The sequence below is a fragment of the Aulostomus chinensis genome, chromosome 8 (assembly GCF_037954235.1).
Source record: "Aulostomus chinensis isolate RoL2024-O1b breed Wild chromosome 8, RoL_Achi_v1.0, whole genome shotgun sequence".
NCBI lineage: Eukaryota > Metazoa > Chordata > Actinopteri > Syngnathiformes > Aulostomidae > Aulostomus > Aulostomus chinensis.
Window position 1 is genome coordinate 23,664,881 of NC_141327.1, and position 22,293 is coordinate 23,687,173.

The 22,293-nt window shown below is 42.5% G+C and overlaps 1 protein-coding gene across 7 annotated transcripts in view; it reads right to left on the reverse strand.

Annotated features, from left to right (window-relative positions):
* lrba (LPS-responsive vesicle trafficking, beach and anchor containing) overlaps positions 1-22,293 on the reverse strand; it is a 172,460-nt gene that overhangs the window by 28,092 nt on the left and 122,075 nt on the right. For all 7 annotated transcript variants that reach the window (XM_086211779.1, XM_086211781.1, XM_086211778.1 and 4 more), the window contains 7 exons: positions 21,605-21,722; positions 21,321-21,423; positions 19,769-19,884; positions 19,556-19,668; positions 13,790-13,930; positions 11,857-11,976; positions 8,699-8,851 (listed from right to left, as the gene is read on the reverse strand). In XM_086211779.1, the coding sequence (XP_086067905.1) occupies positions 8,699-8,851; positions 11,857-11,976; positions 13,790-13,930; positions 19,556-19,668; positions 19,769-19,884; positions 21,321-21,423; positions 21,605-21,722 (864 nt within the window). The remainder of the gene's footprint in view (positions 1-8,698; positions 8,852-11,856; positions 11,977-13,789; positions 13,931-19,555; positions 19,669-19,768; positions 19,885-21,320; positions 21,424-21,604; positions 21,723-22,293) is intronic.

Sequence of the window (22,293 nt, forward strand, 5' to 3'; positions counted from 1 at the left end):
TTTGTTAGAACATGTATTCTCATTCTGCTCCTTATTAAATGCTTCAGAGTGCACAAAACATCATCAACGCATGTATTATCTCTTGTTCCGACTCTTCTTTCTCCAAATCTAACATCCTACTTTTATTTTCCCTTAGACCCATTCTCTCAATTCACTCTTAGGTCTCTCTTTTTTTCTTCCTGCTCTTTCTTCCAGTCATCCGATCCTTTGGATCAACTCTGCTGGAGTTGCTGTGCCCCGAGGTTGACAAGCACTCTGATTAAAGGGCTTATTAGCTCGTTGTAAATGAGAAGCCGATTGTCATTTTGAAGCAGGCAGAGAAAGCTTGTAGCCAGCCAGGAGAGAGACAGAGAGAGGGGGGCCCAATATGGAAGAAGAAAAAAAGAAAAGAAACGGGTGACGTAAGGAATGAGAACCTTGGAGTGGCCACGCAACTAACAAACCATTTCCTTTATTCTCATATTCAGATACACTAGGAGAAGCCCAGATGGGTTGTGTGTGTGTTACTTTAAGCCCCCCCCTTCCACCTTCCTGCTCGACTAATTAGATAGGTCACAACTGTGAGAGTTCTGGCTATGGGTCAACAGAGGCAGTCGCTGGCAAGTGGAACCTGAAACTCTAACCCCTCCGACTCCTGACTTCCATCTCCCTTATTCTCCCTCGCCTACTTGAAAAGCAAGAATATCAAGTTATGGGGTGAAAAGAAGCAGAATGAGCAGTGATTGGGAAAGTATCTCTACAAAACAAACATGTCATAGTGGATTTGGCCTTAGACAGAAAAATGGCATAGTGGGGACTACAAAAGTGCACTAAGTGGTCCAATTTACAGCGCAGACAATGAAGTAAACAAAACTGATTGAGACGCAAATGGGTGAAACTAATGGTGCTGAGCCAACGGCAGGCGCCAATAACACTGCGTTTGTTACTTTCTATCGTTTAAGTGATCAAGCCTGGTTATAAAGCTTGTAGAAGGGCATCATATTTAACTTAAGAAAGAAAAGAGTGTGAAAGTATAATGAGAAAATGGCAACCCCTGTAATAATAATAATAATAATAATAATAATATCATCTCAGCAGTGGCTAGAGATTTAAATTACATCTTTCCACCAACACACAGGCTAAACTAACAAGCTAGCAAATCCATCTCCGTCGTCATCAGACACATTCACGACAGGATGGAGGTGGTAAGCTAAGTCAACAGTCATTTAGACACAGAAGTGAGGAAGGCTTCAGAGCCAGCTGACTGGAGGAATATTTGGATAAGCGTGTAAAGGGAGCACATGTTGATTACAGAGCTAGCCGGTGGAGTGGATGGTCCGGAGGCCTGTCGACACGGAGGGGGGGTGATTACAATGAATGACTGCGCTGATCAGCTTGGGTGTATTTAGCTGTCAAGGAGATGTTCTGACTGGCGCTTGTTAGTGTTTCTCTGCGAGTGCGATCACATGACACTGTTAAGACCCGGTAATCACAAGCCTCCCGCGCGATCCGGTCATGGGTGGACGGCACTAAGCACAGGTGTGAGCCAACCCAAGACCCCCAGAGAGATGATCACTCAGGTGTCATTCTGAAGAAGGAAGGCCCCAAACCCCTTGACAAGCAGAATTCCCTGAATCAACTCCAGGAGTCATTATCAATCTGAAATAAGCACTGATACAATCACACACTATTTAGAACTGTGCAGATACGAGTTCGCAATATGTGTGTGTGTGTGTGTGTGTACACACACACACACACACACACACACACACACACACACACACACACATATATATATATATATATATATATATATATATATATGTGTGTGTGTGTGTGTGTGTGTGTGTGTGTGTGTACACACACACACACACACACACACACACACACACACACACACATATATATATATATATATATATATATATATATTTGACTGATTTTTTCCCCAACTTTTTCCCTGCTTTTATATTGTATATATTTTATCTACATTTTTGTTCGTTATTCTAACCTTTTCGAAAAAAAACCCAAAATACAACAAAAGTCTTTGGGTAGCTTGCTGCTATGCATTCCGTGTCTTATTGATGATGTGCGTTTTGAACATAATTGTTGCTGTTCATACTTCAGCGGACCCATAAGCTTGGGATGGGATAAAAAAAGAGCCAAGTCCACATCAACAGCAAACAGAATGACACACATATGTTCAGGAGTTTGAGCGTCAACAGGAGACAAAGTGCTGGAATGAAGGAGTGTGAATCCTGCAAAAACCATGTCAGTGGATTTTGGCAGATGTAAAAAGATAGCATGGAGGAGTGTAGGGAAAGGGAGAAGGACAACATTAGTGAGTGAGTATGTCAGCAGCAGTAGATCATCTCATTTCTCAGGCTCTCGTCGGCCCCCTCCATTACGTCATAAAAAGAGGAGGATGAAGAAGAGAAGGACAGAGGGAAAAAGGGGAGGTGGAGGACGGGGGGGGGGGGGGTCAGCTCGTAAAACACTAAGCACACAGTAAACATGTCTGCCCTTATGTATGACAATACCCCTACAGTGAGCGTTGTCTGACATTAGCCAGATAACTCCCCGCCCCACCCCACACGCAAGTTCCCATCCAACAATCAAGCTTTCAGAGGAGACACCAAGGGAATAGATTATCGCTAGGCTAACATGCTAAACTCTGCTCTGTTCCAGCAGGCCACAACGGTAAGAGTTTCACTCACTCAGTCATTCACAAGTACCTAAGTATATCTTAGTGGTTAGTGACTGGGCCCTGCAGTGGTTCACCTCAGCTCACACATGAATCCTGTGGGCTCCCAGTGACAATAAGACGAGGAGGCTTGGGAATGACATTCCGTGTGTCCCAGTGTGGGTGTCTGATCAGAGAGCGCTACATGGATGAGAGGAGAATGTAAACAGTCATGATCTTTGACTTGGTGTCATTGATGGTCTGAGCTGGGGAGCTATCATGTCTGTGGGAAAGTATGTGGGACCCCACATTTGTTTTCTGTGCCCTGCACGCCCTCGCATTTTACACACACACGCACACACACTCCCTTGACAATAGGGAAACACAATGTGTTTTGTTGAGAGCTGATCACAACATCACTGGTTCTAGAAAAGGATCAAGATCAGAACCTTAAATATCCTCTCACTTGATCAGAACCTGGAGGAATAATGGACTTGTCAGCCATGATGACATATTTTGAGTAAGTGTGAGAGGTTGTCAGCATATAAAAACTGACAAATGTCAGAGAGGGACTTTCACATGGGGGGGTGGGGGGTGGTTGTGGGGGGATGATTTGGATCATATTAGCATGACCTTGGTGGGTTAGCACTGAGCAGCCATTAGGATGTTTGCCACTGCGGTAGAGGCATGTAAGGTGCATGACATGAAAATAATTTGTTATCTTTGAATGAATTCAAAAGAGAAAAAGTGGAGCGTGACTGCATTTCAAATCCCCAAAACTAAGCTAACCAGAACAAATACGATGGCTTAATATTTCATAACCTCTGGAGTACAATTTTGTCCATATCATCCTCCCCAAACACCGACAAATACCCAAGAAATTCGAAAACTAAAATATTTAATTTGTAATGATAAGAAAGCAGATCAGAACATAGAAACACACACGGCCAGAATATAGTCATCATTTACCAAACATTAACAGACACAGCACATATGGATTTAAGTTTAAACTTTTCTCTTTTCAACTTTCTTTTTGTCTTTTTCCAATCTGTGTGGCAAAAAAAAAAAATCCCTAGATGCATTTGATCTGTTTAAGTTATTTGCTCTTTTTTTTGTTAGCTAGGTAGCACACGGCATAAATTCTAGCTGCAGGTAACGGCATCGTTTCATATTTTGAGAAGGTTTTTTTTAAAGTCGCTTTTCCAACATGCAAAGAGGAAAACAAAATAACAAGATTAAAAATACACTTTAACTTGGCTGCAGATTTCAGTTGTTAAATTTGGGTTTAAAAATGAAGTCTGACACACAATAATAAACTGTGCGTGTGACGGGCAGTGGAGCAGAGAGAAAAAGGCAAGCTTCAGCTGAACAATTCCTGACATCAGTGACTGACTGCCAGCTTCCTGTTCAGTAAAAAGAAATTAGTCTACATTGTTATTTTGACAGTTTTATGCATGCTTCATCTTTTTTTTATACAGCCACCCTTTTTTAATATTGCAAAGAAACCATAAACTCTAATGGAGCATCAGATGTTACTAAAACTAGATCACAGTGAAACACCACTGCCTTACTGGCTCTGATCATGGTTGATCAAGGTGAGGTGCAGGTGTCCAAAGTGGATGAACTTCTATTTTCTACACAGCAAATACACTCGAGGACTACGGTTTATACATAACCTTGGTTTTGATCCTACACCAAACATGGACTTCTTGGACTGCTCTCTACTTACAGTGGGGGTTTTACCATGTGGTGGTGACCTCTGGTTAACCCTCTCAGTCTCAGCTTCTGACCCATCACTCAATCAGCTTCGCCCATCTAACGAGAGGAAAGTGTTGCTCTCCTCCTGTGAAGGCAGTTTAGCTGACGTCTGCTGTGAGTGAACAGATGCTTTATAAAGGGGAGGGAGGGGCTGAAAGTAAAGTGCTGTTTGCCTCTCCCATGTGTGTGGTTTGCTGGTCTGTCAGCAGCGCTACAAGAGCACAGATGACTGAGAGGAACCAAACGGGAACTATGGAGCAGCAAATGGGCGATGAAGCATTTGAACAGGTTGGACAGAAATTGTACCCCCCCTTTTGCTTTGAAAAAAAAGTTTTAATATGGGGAGGGTTTGCTCTTGGTATAAATCAGAGTTGGGAACTCAAAATATTTGTACATGCACTAACAATCCGCCTGAAATGGTGCTAACATAAAAGTTAGCAACTATTTTGGTCACATAAAGATTGTTTGCATAAAAACTAAATTTGCATTTCTCCTTTTAATCAAATGTGGATAATGAACACTAAACTCGGTGTAATGTAACACCATTTGCTGTGTGCTCTAATATCTAAAGTGCGGCCTCTCATAATGTTCAGCGACGGCACACTGTGGTTTAGGTTACTCCATCTTAGTAGCTCCAGTGAAGACTGAATGTATGACAGCGCAGGTAAACACTGATGTGCACACAAATACACGCAAACCTCCACAAGCACACACACGCACACCTGGTATCACACTAATGGTTAGCAGGCCCGAGATGTGAGATGTGGTTATATATTGTGGAATGTCAGAGAGGCTGACAGTGCCCAGAGACATGTAGTTATCTGGTGGAGGTGGGCTCAAGTTCTTAACCTCTCATTCGACCTCCTGGTAAAAACAACGTGCAGCCGCTGATCCCTGTAGCACGCCGCCTGGAGACCCCAGGGTCTCTACATGTATGTTAGTGGGGGTGTGAGATGGGCAAAAAAGGGAGTGTGCCTTCACAAGCAAGCTATGTGTATTGATGCTCGTCTTAAGGTGCCGAGGCGCTTCGTCTCGACTTAGTGTGTCTAAAACTCCTCATCTGTTCATCAAACCAGCATCGTGTGAGTTGAAAAATGTGAAGTGAAGGTGTGCTAACACATAATGAGGGGAGAATGTGCACCTAAAAACACAGCATGAGATGCACAAATGTAGCAACAACCAGAATGGCACATTTTACTTTTCTTAACAATGAATCATTGGGAGGGTCGAGGGAAGAGTTTTGTGTTTGGGTGTAATTTCTCTACTCCTTACAAGCAGGTGAACACTAATACAGCTTGTGCTTTACATGCAAGAAAAGAAGAAATATCCAGAGGCAGTATTCTGAGCAGCTCTGTTCATTTGTACATTAAATGGAACCTTTACTTTTGTTCGCTTTTCTATGTCCTACATGTAGATGCCCGCTAAAATATTATGTTTGTTTGCTATTGTCAAGCAAATACTCCTAGTATTTGTGGGTCTGTTTGTAGTGTTTCCTCCCTGTGTTGTGTATCTGTCTGATGTTGTCCTGGTGGCACTGTGTCGGGGTCGATACATCTCTGGTTCAGCCAGTCGTTTACATCTATCATTGAGTATTTCCATTCAGGGTGAGTGGTGCCACAAATTGCAGTTGGAGGGAAGTGATACGTGCTTATTACACGATCAGCTGCAGGTTTAGTACATTCGAGGTTTGCAGAATGCCTAAGCTGTTTGTGCTGTGTTCTCCAAATTCAACGGTCTTCTGGCTCAAAGTGTAAAGTCACACAATTCCAGCTAATCTGTTGCCATCACAGCTCGTGATTAACTATGACACTTCATTGGTGGAGCGACATAAACCAGGCTACAGTTTGATGTAATGTTATATCTTATGCAGAGCTTTTAAAAAAAAATTATTACAGATCGTGCAGCACTCACAGCAACAAAAACAAGCTGCCGTTTTGCACAGCAGCACGATCCTTTACTGTGAGAGGCTTTTAATGGCCTTTCCAGATTGGACCCTAATTAGCTGTTAATCATCTAGGGCTCATAACCAGAGAGGAGACAGCAGGCGTGTGTGTGTTTGTGAATTTGTGTGAGCATTTGCGTGTGTTTGCGTGTTCTCTCCTGCTGTCTATCCTTGTGTTGCAAGGCCATTAGCAGCAGACGAGCCAAAGAGAGCCAAACAGCCCATTAACTCATTCACTCTTCGTCTCTCTCTCCACCGTGCTCATCTCTCTCCCAACAGTACCTCAGTTGCCAGCTGACACCCTCAAATGCCAGCTATCTGTCACACCCAGAGACTTGTCCACCCACACACATCTACCTCTCTACCTCATCCTCGGCCCATTCCTTCCTTTATTCTTCCCGTCCGTGCTCCTACAGGGTGTCTCCGTGAATCAGTCTCTACTCAGTTCTGCGGTCTCTTAAAATGGCGAAATCACCTCTCTGATGAGCTGAATTTTTTAATGTGGATATCTTTTCAAAACAGGACTAAATCCCGTGACAGTACACCTATTACCTACCTGAAGATGTGAGGGTTTGAATGATGAAACTTATTCTATGTCTGTGTGTTTGTTTGTATGTGTGCGTGTGTGTGTGTGTGTGCATGTGCATGTGTGTTTGAAGCCAATATTTCCACGATGAAACCTTTGAAAGCCTGTGTTTTACTGAGCTTGTTATATTTCTGTGCACCTACAACTGCCTGCTGGGCTCGGCTGCACGCTGGATCAATATTGCAATTTGCACACAGTAGAGTGAGAAAGCCCAGACTGGAATTCTGTCAGCATGAAAGCAGTAACTAGCCGGTAGCTGTGCATGTGTGAAAAACCAATCGGATAAGTCCAAAAATGCCTCTGCTGTACTAAATTGGCCACAAAGGGAAGGTACAGAGGAAACTGAGGGAGCGAAATTAAATGGTAGAGACACACACACACTTTGAAGTTATTGTTTGACCTATCTTTAGTATACACAATAACTATACTAATGAACATCCACATCTTTACTTAAGGTATAACTTTAAAAAGGATTATTTTAGCATTAACAAGCCACTGCTGGTGTGTCATGTCTTGTAATATGACTTTTTTTCCTCAAGAGGCGGCAGTGAGTTACAGATATACAGATGGATAACCCTTCATTTCAATGACAACTCGAGTATCAAAGTACAAAATGTATTGAAGTCAACAAGTTTTCAAATTCAAGGACCAAAAGGGCTTTACAAGTTATCAAAGCAAAGAGAAAATAGAAACAGTTAACCCATCTGGAGCTTTTGACCTTCAAGAACAGAGCAATGTAATCTGATCTAATCTGAAAGAGTTACCCTATCTTCTTTAGTGTGTGTGTGCGTGTGTGTGTGTGGAAGAGGAGAGAAAATCTACCATGAAAATATGACAACAGGGCTGACAACATCCGATATGCATATACGCAAGAGTATTTCTGCTTTAGGCCGAGTAGATCAGAAACAGGAAACTGAATCATTTTCCTGCACGCACACACGCGCGCGCGTGTATGAATATTCAGGTAACAGGAGGAAATGTGAGAAATTTGCAACTCTGTCTCTTTAAATTAGCATTTTCTACTTCGATGGGACGAAATAAACCCACAAGAAGATCTAATTTTGTTGTTATGTGACAGAATGTATATCTAAATGCATCTTTTGCGCGCTGCAAATTTAAAGTTTTGTTAATTGTGACAACATAAATGTAGCAATTCAACAGTCTATATCATGTGGCATCGTACTTACTGGAAAATATATTTCTGTGTAATGTTCCTACAGATTACATCCGACACTAAAATGGCTCCCATGCACTTTGTCTGGCATGAAGAGGCTGGCAAGGCATGTCTGCTTCCAGAGACCAAAAACACTTGGTGAGGAGATTCATAAGAATGCGGTTTAAAAGAACATTACACAGAAATATGTCTTCCAGTGACTATAATGTCAAACAACGTTTCCTTTTGTATCATGTAACACAACAACTGGCAAAGTTAGCCAGAAGTGCTAACCATAGCTGTTGGCTGAAAGTAGTTAATGGGTTAATTTGCCAGATTCCCTATGTGTTTATACTGTATGAATTGCAGACTGGAACACAGCGGTGTGACACGATCCAGCATTCTAGCTTTCCATCCCGCGTCTAGTGTCAGAGGAACATGGACGCCGGTGGTATCCTCTATCTCATAAGGATTCAGTGCTATTTAGTTGTTTATATTTTACGTGGTCCATGTGAAGGGGATCCACTTTCTCATTAAAGCAAACATCTGCGTTTGCCAGGTTGGGTTATAGCTCTCTGTACTGTTTATGCATCTTACCTGCCGGTTGATCCGCACAAACTCCTCCGGGGTCTTGGCCCAGGGGGGGAGCTCCACATCAGAGACGGCGGTGCCATCTTCCATCACTCCCAGGTTGTAACGGTTGGCATTGACAAACATCTCGGGGAGGTAGTAGAATTCTGGAATCAGCTCCTACAAGGACACGGATATATTTTAACTACACGCAAAGATAAAACCAGACATTCTGGGCTCTGGCTGAAATACAATACGTATGTGCCTATCAACCATTAAACATTATGCATTTATAGGACCCCAGTCAATAGCGGTGCACCAGGAGTAGTTAGATATTCAAGGAGATCTGCTCATTTTATGGTGGCCTGTTGTTGAGAGGATATCACCCTTTCTGCCAGCAACCTGTTAGCTACGCACATAGACTTAAACCGTGAGAAACAGCTAGCGTGCCTCAGTCCAAAGGTAACACACTGCTGCATGAATTAAACTAAGATGACTCTAAAAGTGGAGAGGGTGAGTGGGGCCGGGGGGGGGGGGGGGGGGAGCAGATTTGACAAGATGTGAATGGTTCATCTAAATAAGTCTTCAGGAGTGCTGGGAACATGAATACGTAGAAAAAGTAAAAGTCTTGGAGATAAAGAGATTTATTTGTATGAGTGTCAGTCAGACAGTACAATTACTCATTGAAATAAAATCTCTGACTGCTAGTCTGCTTCCTGCCTTTGTGCTTTGCCAGTATAGAAGATGAGTGTGCTCCGGGCTGCGGTTTTTCACTTCTCAGATTAACTCATTTGCTTTGTTTGTATTACATCAGCAGAGGAAAAGTTAGCCTAATTCTTTCCTAACTATGATGGTTTTATTTGCTTGTCTCAAACAACACAAAGTATTTTAAACTTGCCAGATAGTGAAGAGAACTCTAGTTATGACAGGAGATGAAACCCCAGATGTTTAGCCATTCGTCATGCTTAACAAAGCAGAACCTGCCGTAACGAGTGTAAACTTAGGACTGAGAAATGAAAAAATATGCAGATAAATCCATTCTGGCCTACTAGGACTATAGTGTAGTGTTAGAGACCAGGACGACTGAGGATGCCTCGGTTCTTAGATGGTATGTATAAATAATGGAAGGAATGTTGATCGTGAAATTTATCTAGAGTTGAAACCACTAAAATTATTGCACAGTTCCGATTGGTCATATCTGTGCATAATCTGGACATAATTCATATATTTGAAAAGTTTGTCAGAAAGATTACCTCAGGTAAGACTAGTCTGATGACAACATTGGGATTTGAGCGGAGCCCTGATGTCTGTGAAAAGAGTTTGTGTGCCTGCTCCTCTTGAGGAGGACAGAGATACAAACATGTCAACAGTCTGACATCAGAACTAATGATAAAGAAAACAAAACAAAGCTAATGTGCTTCGGTCTGTCGGGCCGGGAGTGTGATTAAAGCACGAGTCCAAGTATGAAGATATTGAAAGCCTGAATGAAATATGAAGAAAGAAATATGCAATATGATTTTTCTAAACTACAAAGGCACAAAGATGTCTCTGCAAATTACAGCTAGCTCTCATCAACGCAGTGAAAACATCCAATCAAATGAGCAAGCAAACACACGGGTTTAAAACAACAGAGCACTTCCTCACTTCTGAAATCGCTTCACTCCACAAAACCTGACCTAAAACTAAAGGTCACCCTCTTAACGAGGCCTCCTGCTCACCCAGGTTCACTGGCTGCTGCAGCCTCCTGTAAATTTGAGCGGGAGGTGCAGGGCTTTACATACGCATGCACGCACGCACGCACACACACAAACACACGCACGCACGCACACACACAAACACACACATGCACGCAAACACACACACGCACACACACACAGATAAAACCTTAAGGGCTTTGCTCCCAAACACTCAAACCTGCCTTGCATAGACTATTATGTGCAGTGGCCCCTTTGCTCTGGCCTGGTCAGAGGCCAGCCCCTCTGATCCCCAATCCTGTCCTGTCATGGGTCACTGGAGGCTCTGGCCCCTGGGCTCCCCTGCTACACTTCCACTGTTGCTACCTCAAACCTCTCTTTCCTTCTTTCTCCCCCTCTGATGCCTCTGGGCTGAGGCTAGGGGTCAGGGGGATTGGGGACCTGAGGTCATGCTAGCGTCACCCAGGCTAGAGACACATTGAATCTGGGTGTTGTAACCTATTATCACCCCTTCTTTAGCAGGGGGGTATGAAAACACTGGGGCTTTTGCCCTCTGGCATGGACAGAGCATTGCTATCAATGGCTCCGACACTGAAACTAAATGGAATACTTAGCATACTAAATTGATACATCTCGTTCCTAATTCCTCTTTTACTTACAACATGAATGTGTGCGTCCAAGTGGATGAAGTCGACAGACTTGCATTGAGAATATGCTAAAATTTCTGACTCAACATGGAAACAAGGTGATGTGGTCCAGATTTGCCTTTGTTTTGATCTGAAGTTGAGTTCTCGCAGTTTGATCCACATTGACAGGTCTAGACTGAGAGAGCAAACGAGGGCTGTTGTTGGGCTTTCGCAATCAAGCACCGGCCAGCTACACAGTAACACAATCCATATGTTTTATCTACGGGATTGGGGGGGGGCTCGAACGCAATCAAGCGTCAAAACCCCCGACACCAGCGCTGTTCCCCCATCCAGTGACCCAGTGCCAGGAGACCAAGCAAAACTCTGCTTTGACATTGAATGTCTGACTGTAGTCGTAAATGTTTTAAGAGAGCAGTTAAAGTGTGCACCGGGGGTACAGCAAGAGCCTCAGTATGAGAATGACCTGCGCTGTTTGAGGGCAGATCCAACAGCTCGGCAGAGTTTGGGGGCCCAATGGGAACGGATTCAAGTCCAGGTTATAGCTGGCTGAATCGGAGACAGACGGCTGGGACAGTTGAGGATTAGCCCGGCGCTTTGATCAGAAGACCAGGAAGCTTTCATTGCAGTGGGACAATGATTGGTTGTGACTGGGCATTACTCTTTTGAAACCTTCTCTTCATTGTCTGTAAGGATACTGGATGGGGATTATTTAGCAGCATTCAGACCTTTATCTCTTCCAACTGCAGTCTTGTCTCAAGTCTATCAATTCAAAAGGTGATCATTTTTGGTTCATGTGTGTGTGTGTGTGTGTGTGTGTGTGTATATGCAACAGTGTGTACTGCACCTTAACATCAGATGTGTCTCTCTGGCAGTTCCTCCAGGCCCGGGACACTGAGGAGAAGGTTCGGTCTGCATGGTCAAACTTTCCTCCTTGGAAGTTTAGGAAGAATGTAGTGAAGGGCTCCTGAGAAGAAAAAAATACTGTAATTGGAGCACATGATCCTGCTGCAATCATTGATGGCACCTACTAAAAATACAAATCTCTTGTTGTGCAATAGCAACATAAAACAGAAAAATTACAAATGGGTTACAAAAAAACCCACCTAATTATAAATAATATATGCTGCATACAGTTGCATGGAAAAACAAAGCATTCTCATTCTAAATGTAACAACAACTCTAAGGAGCTGCATCATCTACTGACATGCGAGTACACGATGCCTTCTCAAAATCTGTGTCATTTTGTGCAGCCATACTCTCACGACCGACACATTTGAGTCAAATTAGTGAACTCACAATAATCCCAGTGAGCTTCTAAAGCCAATAAACCGGTGCTCCTGATGCATTTCTAATCATGTATAATCTTGTTAGGACAGATCAATAGCTGTCTCTCTCACCAAATAGCTCCCAAGTGGCACGGACACAATATGCTGGGCCACAATTACAGGCCGATATTGTAGGGAGAAAATTAACTTAATCCTGAAATAATGTAGCTCATCTGTAATGAAGGAAGCATAGAAACGCGACACTGCTGAAACAACAGCATTCTGTAAAATGTCACAATTAAAAAAAGAAACCCCACACACACACGAAAAAATCTCTGCTTTCTGTTAATCTGATGCTGAATTTTATCTTTAATTATAAGGGAGGATATGTGGTAAAGTTGCTCTAGGATAAGCCCACTAATGATGCGCTGGGATCAATGAGGCAATTCTACTGGGAGTCGGTGAGACAGTGAGCTACTGGGACAATAACAGCAGAAAACTGCATGTTGGAGAAACTTAGTAACCTCCCTCTCCCTTGAGTGCAGTATGGAAAGATTGATGGCACCTATTCAACCAAAGGTACTGAGAGAGAGAGAGAGAGAGAGAGAGAGAGAGAGAGTGAGAGGGAGAGAGAGAGAGAGAGAGAGAGAGAGAACTCCAGTGGCACGGCTAACGCTGCACAAGCTCCTCAAAAACGGGTCAGATCACAACGAACACCTGCCTATGCTCACATTTAGCTGAACCTGAACATTAACCGCAGACATGTTGAATGTTATTGGTGCTCTATCATCATACAGCAAATATTACAATAAATGCGTAGCCTTGTGATGGAATTAGCATATTGATACAATATCTAGACCACTTGCTTAAATACAGAAATAAATTAGTCTGAGGGAAAGTTCTATTTTTGGGGGGAGGGGTGTTTTAGAATTGAAATACCAAAAATGCAAAATGTAGAAATTGAAGACAAATTGCAGGGATTCAAGTTGAAAAATAATTTTGAGAATGAAGGCAAAAAGAATCATTAGTATCCCGGTTAGCACCATCACTCACTACTCAACTAAAACAAGAAGTTGACAACGGCAAAACCGCGAGTGATCTGTAAAGAAAAGATATAAACCAGTATAAATGAAATACCGGTAATCATTCAGCAAAGACAGGTACTGTAGGGAAAAACATGAAAAAGTCTAGATAAAAATATCAAGTACATGTATGATTACATGTATCATATAATCACCAACCTTCATTTTTATTTGATTTAATTCTGACATCACTTCTTAACGAGTGATGACGGGCCGACAGTGTTTATAATCGTAATTCATTCATTTTTGTCTCTGTCCCTGGTCCGATAACTCCTCCACAGATGAATGACAATAATGAACAATAATGAGTATTTCTGAAAATCCATTAAACACTGACAAATTTGTTGGAGCACATATTGCTCTGAGCAAATCATTTCTTTATATATTTGTATCTTTTAATTTGGTAGATTCTCATATAAATTGCACTTACGATGCGCAGTAGCCACATCAGCGTGAAGCTGGAGGTGGAGTAATGGGTACCGTAGTGGAACTTGGGCACCTGATCATCCTCCCAGGACTCGTATCGGTCTGAAAAGAACGCTGCCCTCTTTGGATTCAGAGCGCCGATGGGCTGTGGAGAAATTAAAACACGCACTGTGACCTTCTTTAACTGCAGCTTGACGTGAAAGCAGAGATAAAGACGGGAATGACGAACGCACAGATTTGGCAGCAAAGGGGAAGCAGGCCAGCAGCATTCAGTTTTACTGCGAATGTATTCTTTGAGCGTGATTTGCAGTGTAGCAGTTGCAAAGCAAATGAAGCTGGTAACCTTTGTGCAATCTCAAATGAATATTAGATGATGTTCCCCTTCAGACAGAGATCAATCCTTTCCCACAGAGTCCTTTTAGAGGCTGTGAAACAGAGCCCCTGCAGCTGTAGTCTGTCAAAGAAAACTGATGTGCTCCAATGAAAGAGGGCCTACGAGGAATATCAATAGCAAGGCTGTGGGTCCCTTTAATTTATACTTTTATTAATCTATAACTAATACACTGGTCAGTAGCCCTATTTGTAGTCCAGAAAAATGATTATGTTGCATTAATTTTCCATCTCTCTTAAAGAAACCAATAACCCTGTGGTGCTCTGCTATTATTTAAATACTCATTTATAGAAATCACTTTCAGGCTGGTTCAATTTTTATGAGTCTTCTGTTGGCTGTGCCTCATTCGCTCAAACCCCCCCTTAATCTCTCTCCATCTCTCTCTCTCTCACTCACTCACACACACACACACACACACACACACACACACACACACACACACACACACACACACCAGATCAATGGTAATGGAATGATGGTCTTTTGAGGATGAGGGCCTACTAGGGTGTGGATCAATTGGATCTCTTTCATATCATAGGGTGCCTGTCACAGCGAGACTCATCCAGGTCCAGGCTTTGATATTGATCCGCGCCATGGCTACTGTTCTTTGTGGGCGTAATGGGCCATGCTGATGTACACGGATCAGCGTGTATGGGGGCAGGGGCGGGGTGCATGGTATTTGTTGCATACTGTGTGTATTTTTGTAAACAGTGCTCCTGAGTGTGTGCAGATTTACTCAGTGTAGAGCCTTGTGCCACCACCACACTGTGCAGCTCTGTGTTGACAGTGATACACTGTGGGCTTCCTCAGGGCCACTGGGGGGGTGGGTGAGTACACACGGTGAATTATACATCACACCCATTGGTCTGATTTATAACCCTAATAACAGTCGACTCATTAAAAAAAGAAAAGGGTGAGGAGGCATATAAAATAAAAAAATACTGAGAGTGCCAGAGAGAGAGAGAGAGAGAGAGAGGGAAAATTGTGTGTGAGTGCATGTGGGGGCTGTTGGTTTGCACGAGCCTGACATTGTTTACTGCTGTAAATTACAGTGAGGCTCGCGCTCTCTGCTTACAGTAGCTACAAGAGAGCGGCGCTGGCGGCACCGTTCATCAGAGCAGGGTAGCGGGCGGTGTACTGACGGAACGCCCTGCTGCAGATTGGCCTAATATGTCACGGCGAAGAATAGCAGCATGATGAGCGCTCAGATAAATGAAGCAATCTTCAAGTTTTAATTAGAGTTGGCTATAGAATTAAATTGTGCCGGTGCTTTGAAGGGATAAACATTGGTGAATTAATCTTGGATTAGTCTAAATTTTGAAGTTCTTCATCAAGTCTGGCGATGGGGCTATTTCAAAGTGATGAAGGAATATTTAAATTAACAAGAACCAAAGACTATGAGATACATGAACAAATCAATAGGTATTTTAACCCCAGTTTATGACCAAATTCAGGATTAAAACAGTCCAGTTAATTAATAAACTAAGTGTCTGAATAAATTAACCTTGCCCTAAACCAGATTATCCTCTGACTGAGAACTGGACTACTATTAGAATGTGTGCATATACTCAGAAATACACTCTCATCTGGAGCAAAGACGAGATTCCTGAGAACTATTATCAGAACATTATCCAGTGCTACTTTTGTTTTTAAGAAAATAATGGGTCACAAGTGATGAAGTATAATGGCTTAGCAGCGATTTGAGCATCACAAGGGCTTTGAGTCATAAATCAAAAGGACCTTTTGAAGGAGTGTTTATGTATAATGTCCTATTTAAACAACGAAAATGGTGTGGAGGGCCTGGGGGATAAACATATGGGGCACGTATGGTGAAATCAATACACCATTAGCTGATCTGGCTGTGAGTAGTAGGTTATAGTACAAAGGTACAGGGAACGCTCAATAAATCCTCACTATTTTCTGTTGCAGTGTAAATGCAGTCCACCTAATCTACGGTTAGAAGGTTAACAATCTTTTTTATTGTCTGTTGGGCTTTATTAAATGTTGTACAACAACATACTTTCATCATATGGGAAAGAAAGAAACGAAACATTCATTCGGCAGTGCGTGTTCTACGTTTGCAGAATGTTGTAGGGAAATGAAGGTGTAAGAAAGGACGGAGGAACAAGAATTACATCACGTGCAGTCACTTCTAGTGTGTGTGTGCTTATCGTGACTACAATGTTATCTCGGGGGTCGGCGTTTGATGTCAGGTTGAGGTTAGAGTTTATGATAAGAAAGTCCCTGGGGTCAGAATGGCTGTGGCAGAGGGGAACATAAATTCTGTGTGGCCTCTTTTGTGCTGGCGACGATGACAGTGTGTGACATACACACACACACAACACACACACGTTCATGGCAATTTGGCTTCTCAATGTCACTGCAGGCTTCTCAGATGACCTGTTTCTATAAGAGACAACCACCGACTTGACATAAGACGGGGGATGAGAAAGATGTGGAGGGTGAGAAACAGGAAATAATAGAGGGGAAACAAAGAGCTGAAGTAATTGTGAAGGTCAGAAAACATTAAAATGCAATGAAAAGAAACACGGCACACAAACAATTGAGGGTGCAGAAGAAAGGGGAGGGGGTTGATTTGGAGGGCTGAACAGTGCTGCGTGGCCTTTTCCAGACACTGCAGTCTGCCACGGTCCAGCGGTCATACACTGATATCACATGCGTGTCAACAACATGAATAAAACAGATGTAATAAAGATTGGCCCCTCTCCCTCCCCGTCCTGTCCTCCTCCTCCTCCTCCTGCTGCTGCTGCTGCTGCTGCTGCTGCTACTCCACCATCTGAGCAGAGCGAAGCTCAGAGACCACAAATGATGTTGTTCTTCCCTTACGCTCTCTCCTCCTTTTTCTTTTACTCTCTGTCTTTCTGTTTCTCCTCCTTTCACCTATCCTCCCTTCATTCAGCTGGTCCCTGGGGCTGTGAGGCTTGACCGAGCACAGAGGCTGAGCTGTCCAAACTGTAAGGCAGTGCAGAGGAGAAGAGTGGGAGGCAGAAACGAGCAAAGGAACTGAAGGAGGGCTGCATACTTGTGTGTGTGTGTGTGTGTGTGTGTGTGTGTGTGTGTGTGTGTGTGTGTGTGTGTGCGCACATGTGTGTGTAGGTGAGTATGGGTATGTTGGTGGGATGAATACAACTGTCACATTTCAGCCTACTGGGCAACATGAAAGCAGATAAACAGAGAAATTATGCAGCTTCATATAGCGAGAAAGCTACACAGGGAGGGATAAAAACAGGACAGACGCACAGAGGAGATGATCTAAAGTGAAAGCAGGACTGGGGGAGACCCCTAAGGGATAAAAGGGTTGACAGTTGGGGGTGTTTGAATGTGTAGGAGTGATCAGCGTGAAAGAATGTACGTGTTATTGGAGGGTTGTGTTTTACAACCATTGTGATCAAGCATTTTTTTTTTGTTCAGGGTCTGACAATATTTTAAAACTTTCACATTTTGGGTCAAAATTAAATCGATCAACTCAGGTGAAATAGATTTTCATTGTGCTTTCACTGGGTGCTGGAGCGGCCATATCCACGTGTCCTTGAGCAAGACTGAACCGCCAGTTGCTCCACGGAAGCTGGGGGCAGGAGTCCGAACAGACCAAGAATGACCAAAGTGACAGGATTCCTGGCCCGTTGAGCAGTAAGTTTTTTTCCTGATCATAAACACATGCTAATATTACTATACACACAACTGCGACTATGACTGCTTTTAAGGTGGCACAGCTACATTTCACTGTACTACCTCCTGCATGACTTTCAGAACAATAACAGGTAAAAAAAAAAAATTAAATGTGATACTGTCATACTGAGGTGCTTCTAATATTTTTGTCAACCCAAATCCTATCAATGGGACCAGTACAAACCAGTGCATTATCCTTGTACCATGAATACTAGCATTAGACAGCCATTGCTACTCCCCTCTGATTTCAACACCTGGAGGACAATGATATATGATGCAGTTTGTTCTAAGTTTCAGAGTTACTTACACTGTGAATATGGGTTATTATAATTCAACAGGTTGTGTGGTAAATTATGTTGATGTGGCTGGAGTTTTAGAAAATGTTCTATGTGCCTGTGCGCCTCTAAATACTCTTTTGTAGTATTAACCAAGACAAATTGCAACATTTGGGTGTTCGATAAACCTGAAGACCCACATCATGGATGTGTTGCTCTGACTGGATACAAAGATAAAATTCAATCATCTCACCAGAGCCTGAAGCAACGTAGCCCACATTGACTGAGCCTCTTGTGTTTCTTATACACTCCGTACAAATGTAATAAAACCGATTTTGTATCACATGAGGAGAACCTGAGGACTCCACCGCTCCCTCCTGCTGTCTGAACATGCCCACAAGCATAAAATGCATTTCCTCAAACATCACCACAAGCCTTTTTGTTTCCATGGGTGATTTATTCCGTTGTTTCTGTTCTAACAGTCGGACAGTTGCTCAAAAATAATCCTGCATCCTCCCACCACTGGACACAACGGATGTACTGTCCAACAACCAGAGGAGCTGGCAGCCTTAAGTGTGTCTTTTAGCTTTTTATCTTTGTGTGTGTGTGTGTGTGTGTGTGACTGAGAGAGTGAGAGAGAGCGAGAGAGAGAGAGAGAGAGAGAGAGAGAGAGAGAGAGAGAGAGAGTTAATGCATGTAAATAATTGCCTGTCTACTTAGAATATGGGGGAGAATCTTTTAACCAGCTTCAGTGAGAAGAGTGTGTATTTATGAGCCAGAGGGTATCTCGGGGCAGGTTACATTGTTTTAAGTCGAATCACTTGATGTCTGGAGCTACTAAAATGTGTTACTACAATTCCTGGGCTGAAATAAAAATTGCACAAGCACAAAGTTGAAACTTTTAATTACATGTACTGTTTCAGCTGACAGAATTTGACAAGCAGTTACACGGATTGTCTGGAATTATATCATTTGCAATTTTGGAGAATCTGTCACAACATTGCTCTGATCTACTAAAACAACAGATAAGTAGTTCTACTAATTAAATGTGTAAAAACAAACCGAATGCTGAATTAATTGAAAACTAACCACTTTCAATTTCGCAGTGAATCTGAGTCATTTTAACCTGAAACAAGCAAATAGTGGAGTAATTGAAGGAGGGGGACAGCACTGCTCCAGAGGAAAGATAGCCATCAGCCAGCAGTGATTCAAGAGCTGCTTCACTAAACTATGATCAATGGCAATTACAAGGCCCCTACATGGACTCAGAACTAGACACACACACACACACACACACACACACACACACACACACACACACACACACACACAAATGTTCTCTGTGTCTTAACTGCCTTCTCTTTGTAAGTCTAAAAAAAAGAACATTTAAGGGGGAGGAGAGGATCTATCTTACCTTGGACAGATCTCTGAAATTGCTGGGCAGAGTGAGGTCAAGTTCATCTGCCTCGTAGTTGGTGATCACCCATGGAAAGACTGGGTACTGGTTTAGGTCATTAAAGGTCCGACCTAGTGGAAAGAAATATAATACAAATCATGACATCTAGAATGGAAATGTATACACACAAAATGTCTCAATCTCCTGAGAAGCAGGAGGCGGTGTCCTCACCAGAGATGGTGTTGAGAAAGATGAGGTACTCAAAGTTGGAAATCTCCCGACGTTGCCAGCGCTGGGTCATGTTAGAGGCCTTGAACAGCTGCTTTGGTGTGGCCAGAGAGATGCGTCTAAAGAGACAGAGGCGGAGGGATTTTATCAACTGTACTCACTGGGGGAACTTTGGACAAATCAGACGAAGACAAAGCCAGTTTTAACCTCAGCCGTACAGCACAGAGCAGGAAAAAAAGGGTCTATTAGACGTTTGCGATACAATTGTCATTTTACGGAAATATATTGAATGTACAGCCTTGCTAATTAGGAAGACAAATATACAAGAAACTGGGTGTAGCGCACACACATATGCATACACACATACAGGGCCTTCAGCATGATGTATGTTGTAGGACAAAAACAAATGACCCCCAATCCAATTAAAACAAAGGAGAATGATGGAATTAATCACTGTCAGGATGTGATTATAGTCATTAGGTCCCTTGAAAGTGAAAATACAACTCAGAGTCAAAACAGTGAGACCCACTATTTTCTACATTGTAATCAAGCAATAAAGTTTGTACGTGTTCTTCATTAGTTTCTGTATTTTTGCCTCTCCTGTGAAGCATAAGATGATTGAATGTTCTGATTCACAGAGAGGAGAAGGTGCTTGATATTGGTAAATGCAGAATGATTAAATCAAATTATTGCCACAATGTTGCTGGATAATGAAATGTGTCTGTGTGATTATTGTTGTAGCACGCTGATCATGAAATAATTTGTGCTGCGCTGGCTGTCTGTGTGAGATTGTGTGTGTGTCTGTTTGCACTGGAATGCCCCGTGCAGCTGTCAGGTCAAAGAGGAAAAGTGTGCCTCGCTGGCAAACTAGCCTGATTAATGAGTACAAAACACATAGACACACACACACACACACACACACACACACACACACACACACACACACACTCTCTCTCTCACTTAAATACTCTGTGTGTAATATACAGTCACCACTATGTATTTTTTACTTAAACTGAGAGCACAATTTAAAAGTCAAAGTTTGAAAAAAAAAAAAGCTCTTTGTTATTAATATTTAGTAGGAAATAACTTCCTCAGAACAAAAAAAAAAATGTACGCTGGACTTGGAAACATTCTTCTTCCAAACAGAATTCAGCTATGACACGTCAAAAAGCGAAATCCTGCAAATGGCTTGGAACAGTCCTCAGGATCAACAATCTGATTTGGATCTCCTCCAAACATGAATCACTTTTTCCCTGTAATATTAACCCTCTTTCCACCAAATGTCATCAAAATCCTTCCATTAGTTTTTGAGATATCCTGCTAAAAATCAAACAGATGCGGGGGTATTCAAAATGTAAACAGGGTCCCACTTCCATGACCTTGGGCCCCTTTGGAGCCTCCTTGTATATTCTGATGAATATATAAAAATCTTTACAAGACGTGCCTGCTGCAAACAAGTCTGTTGAGAATTAGAATAATCACCCCCCCCCCACCCCAAAAAAAATCTGACAATGTCATAAATTACCAACTGTATGCACATGTGTGTGTGTCTAACCTGGTCTGTGGAAATCCAAAGTTGGTGCCGACCCCAACTCGAGGAAGGCTGTGGATGACCTTCTTGACTGTGGCAGCATCAGGGAAGTTGAACATGACTGCCGCTGTAGCAAAGAGTTTCGATCACCATCATCCCCGTTTGACATCCAATCAACAAGTCTTGATGTGTTAAATATTACTGCAAAAAATCAACTAAGGGAACCAACCAAAACTATTTGTATGACGATCAATTTGACTACAATAAGGTCAAATGTTTACATGTGGATAATTAAGCTGCCGTCTTACTTCTGTTGGCCATGAAGATTTCCAGAGCCGTGTTCTGCAGAAGGTAGCGTCTGGAAAAAACAGCCCGGATCTCTGTGAACAGCCATTTTCCATGAAGACCTTCCGTGTAGGCTAAAATCTGGAGGAGGGGGTCCAAAGTGGCCAAAGAGGAGGAAAGGAGGTAGATTTAAGAAGGATGATTTCAAAATAACAACAAGAAGGATAGATATTTTCATAAAGAGAGCAACCAGAGAGGTAATGAAGAGATCAGACAAAAAGAAAGAAGGAACTGGAGAGAAAGAGGGTCACATTGGTTCATTTTTCAAACAGCGATGGCAGAACTGGCTGAACAGCACGATTAATGTCTTATATTGATCAGCCTCAATGAAAAAGAGATTCCTTCAGCAAGAGAATGGGCGCTATACACAAGGGAGTCACAGAAATGTTTCCTGCGCTAAAAGATTGTCGATATTACAGAACAAAGGTGACAGGGAATTCCAGAAAATTACGATAAATAAGGGGGAAAAAAAAAAAGAGTATTGGTCTATAATGATAATACATAAATCTTCTTCATGCTAAACATCTGATTAGACTGTTTTCTGTATTTCCATGGAGGTAAATGACACAGAGGTCAGACATTTTAATGTTAGCATAATGTCGGCCATTAAAAGCGCTTAGATGAGGTTAGGTGAATCTTTCCATCTGAGATG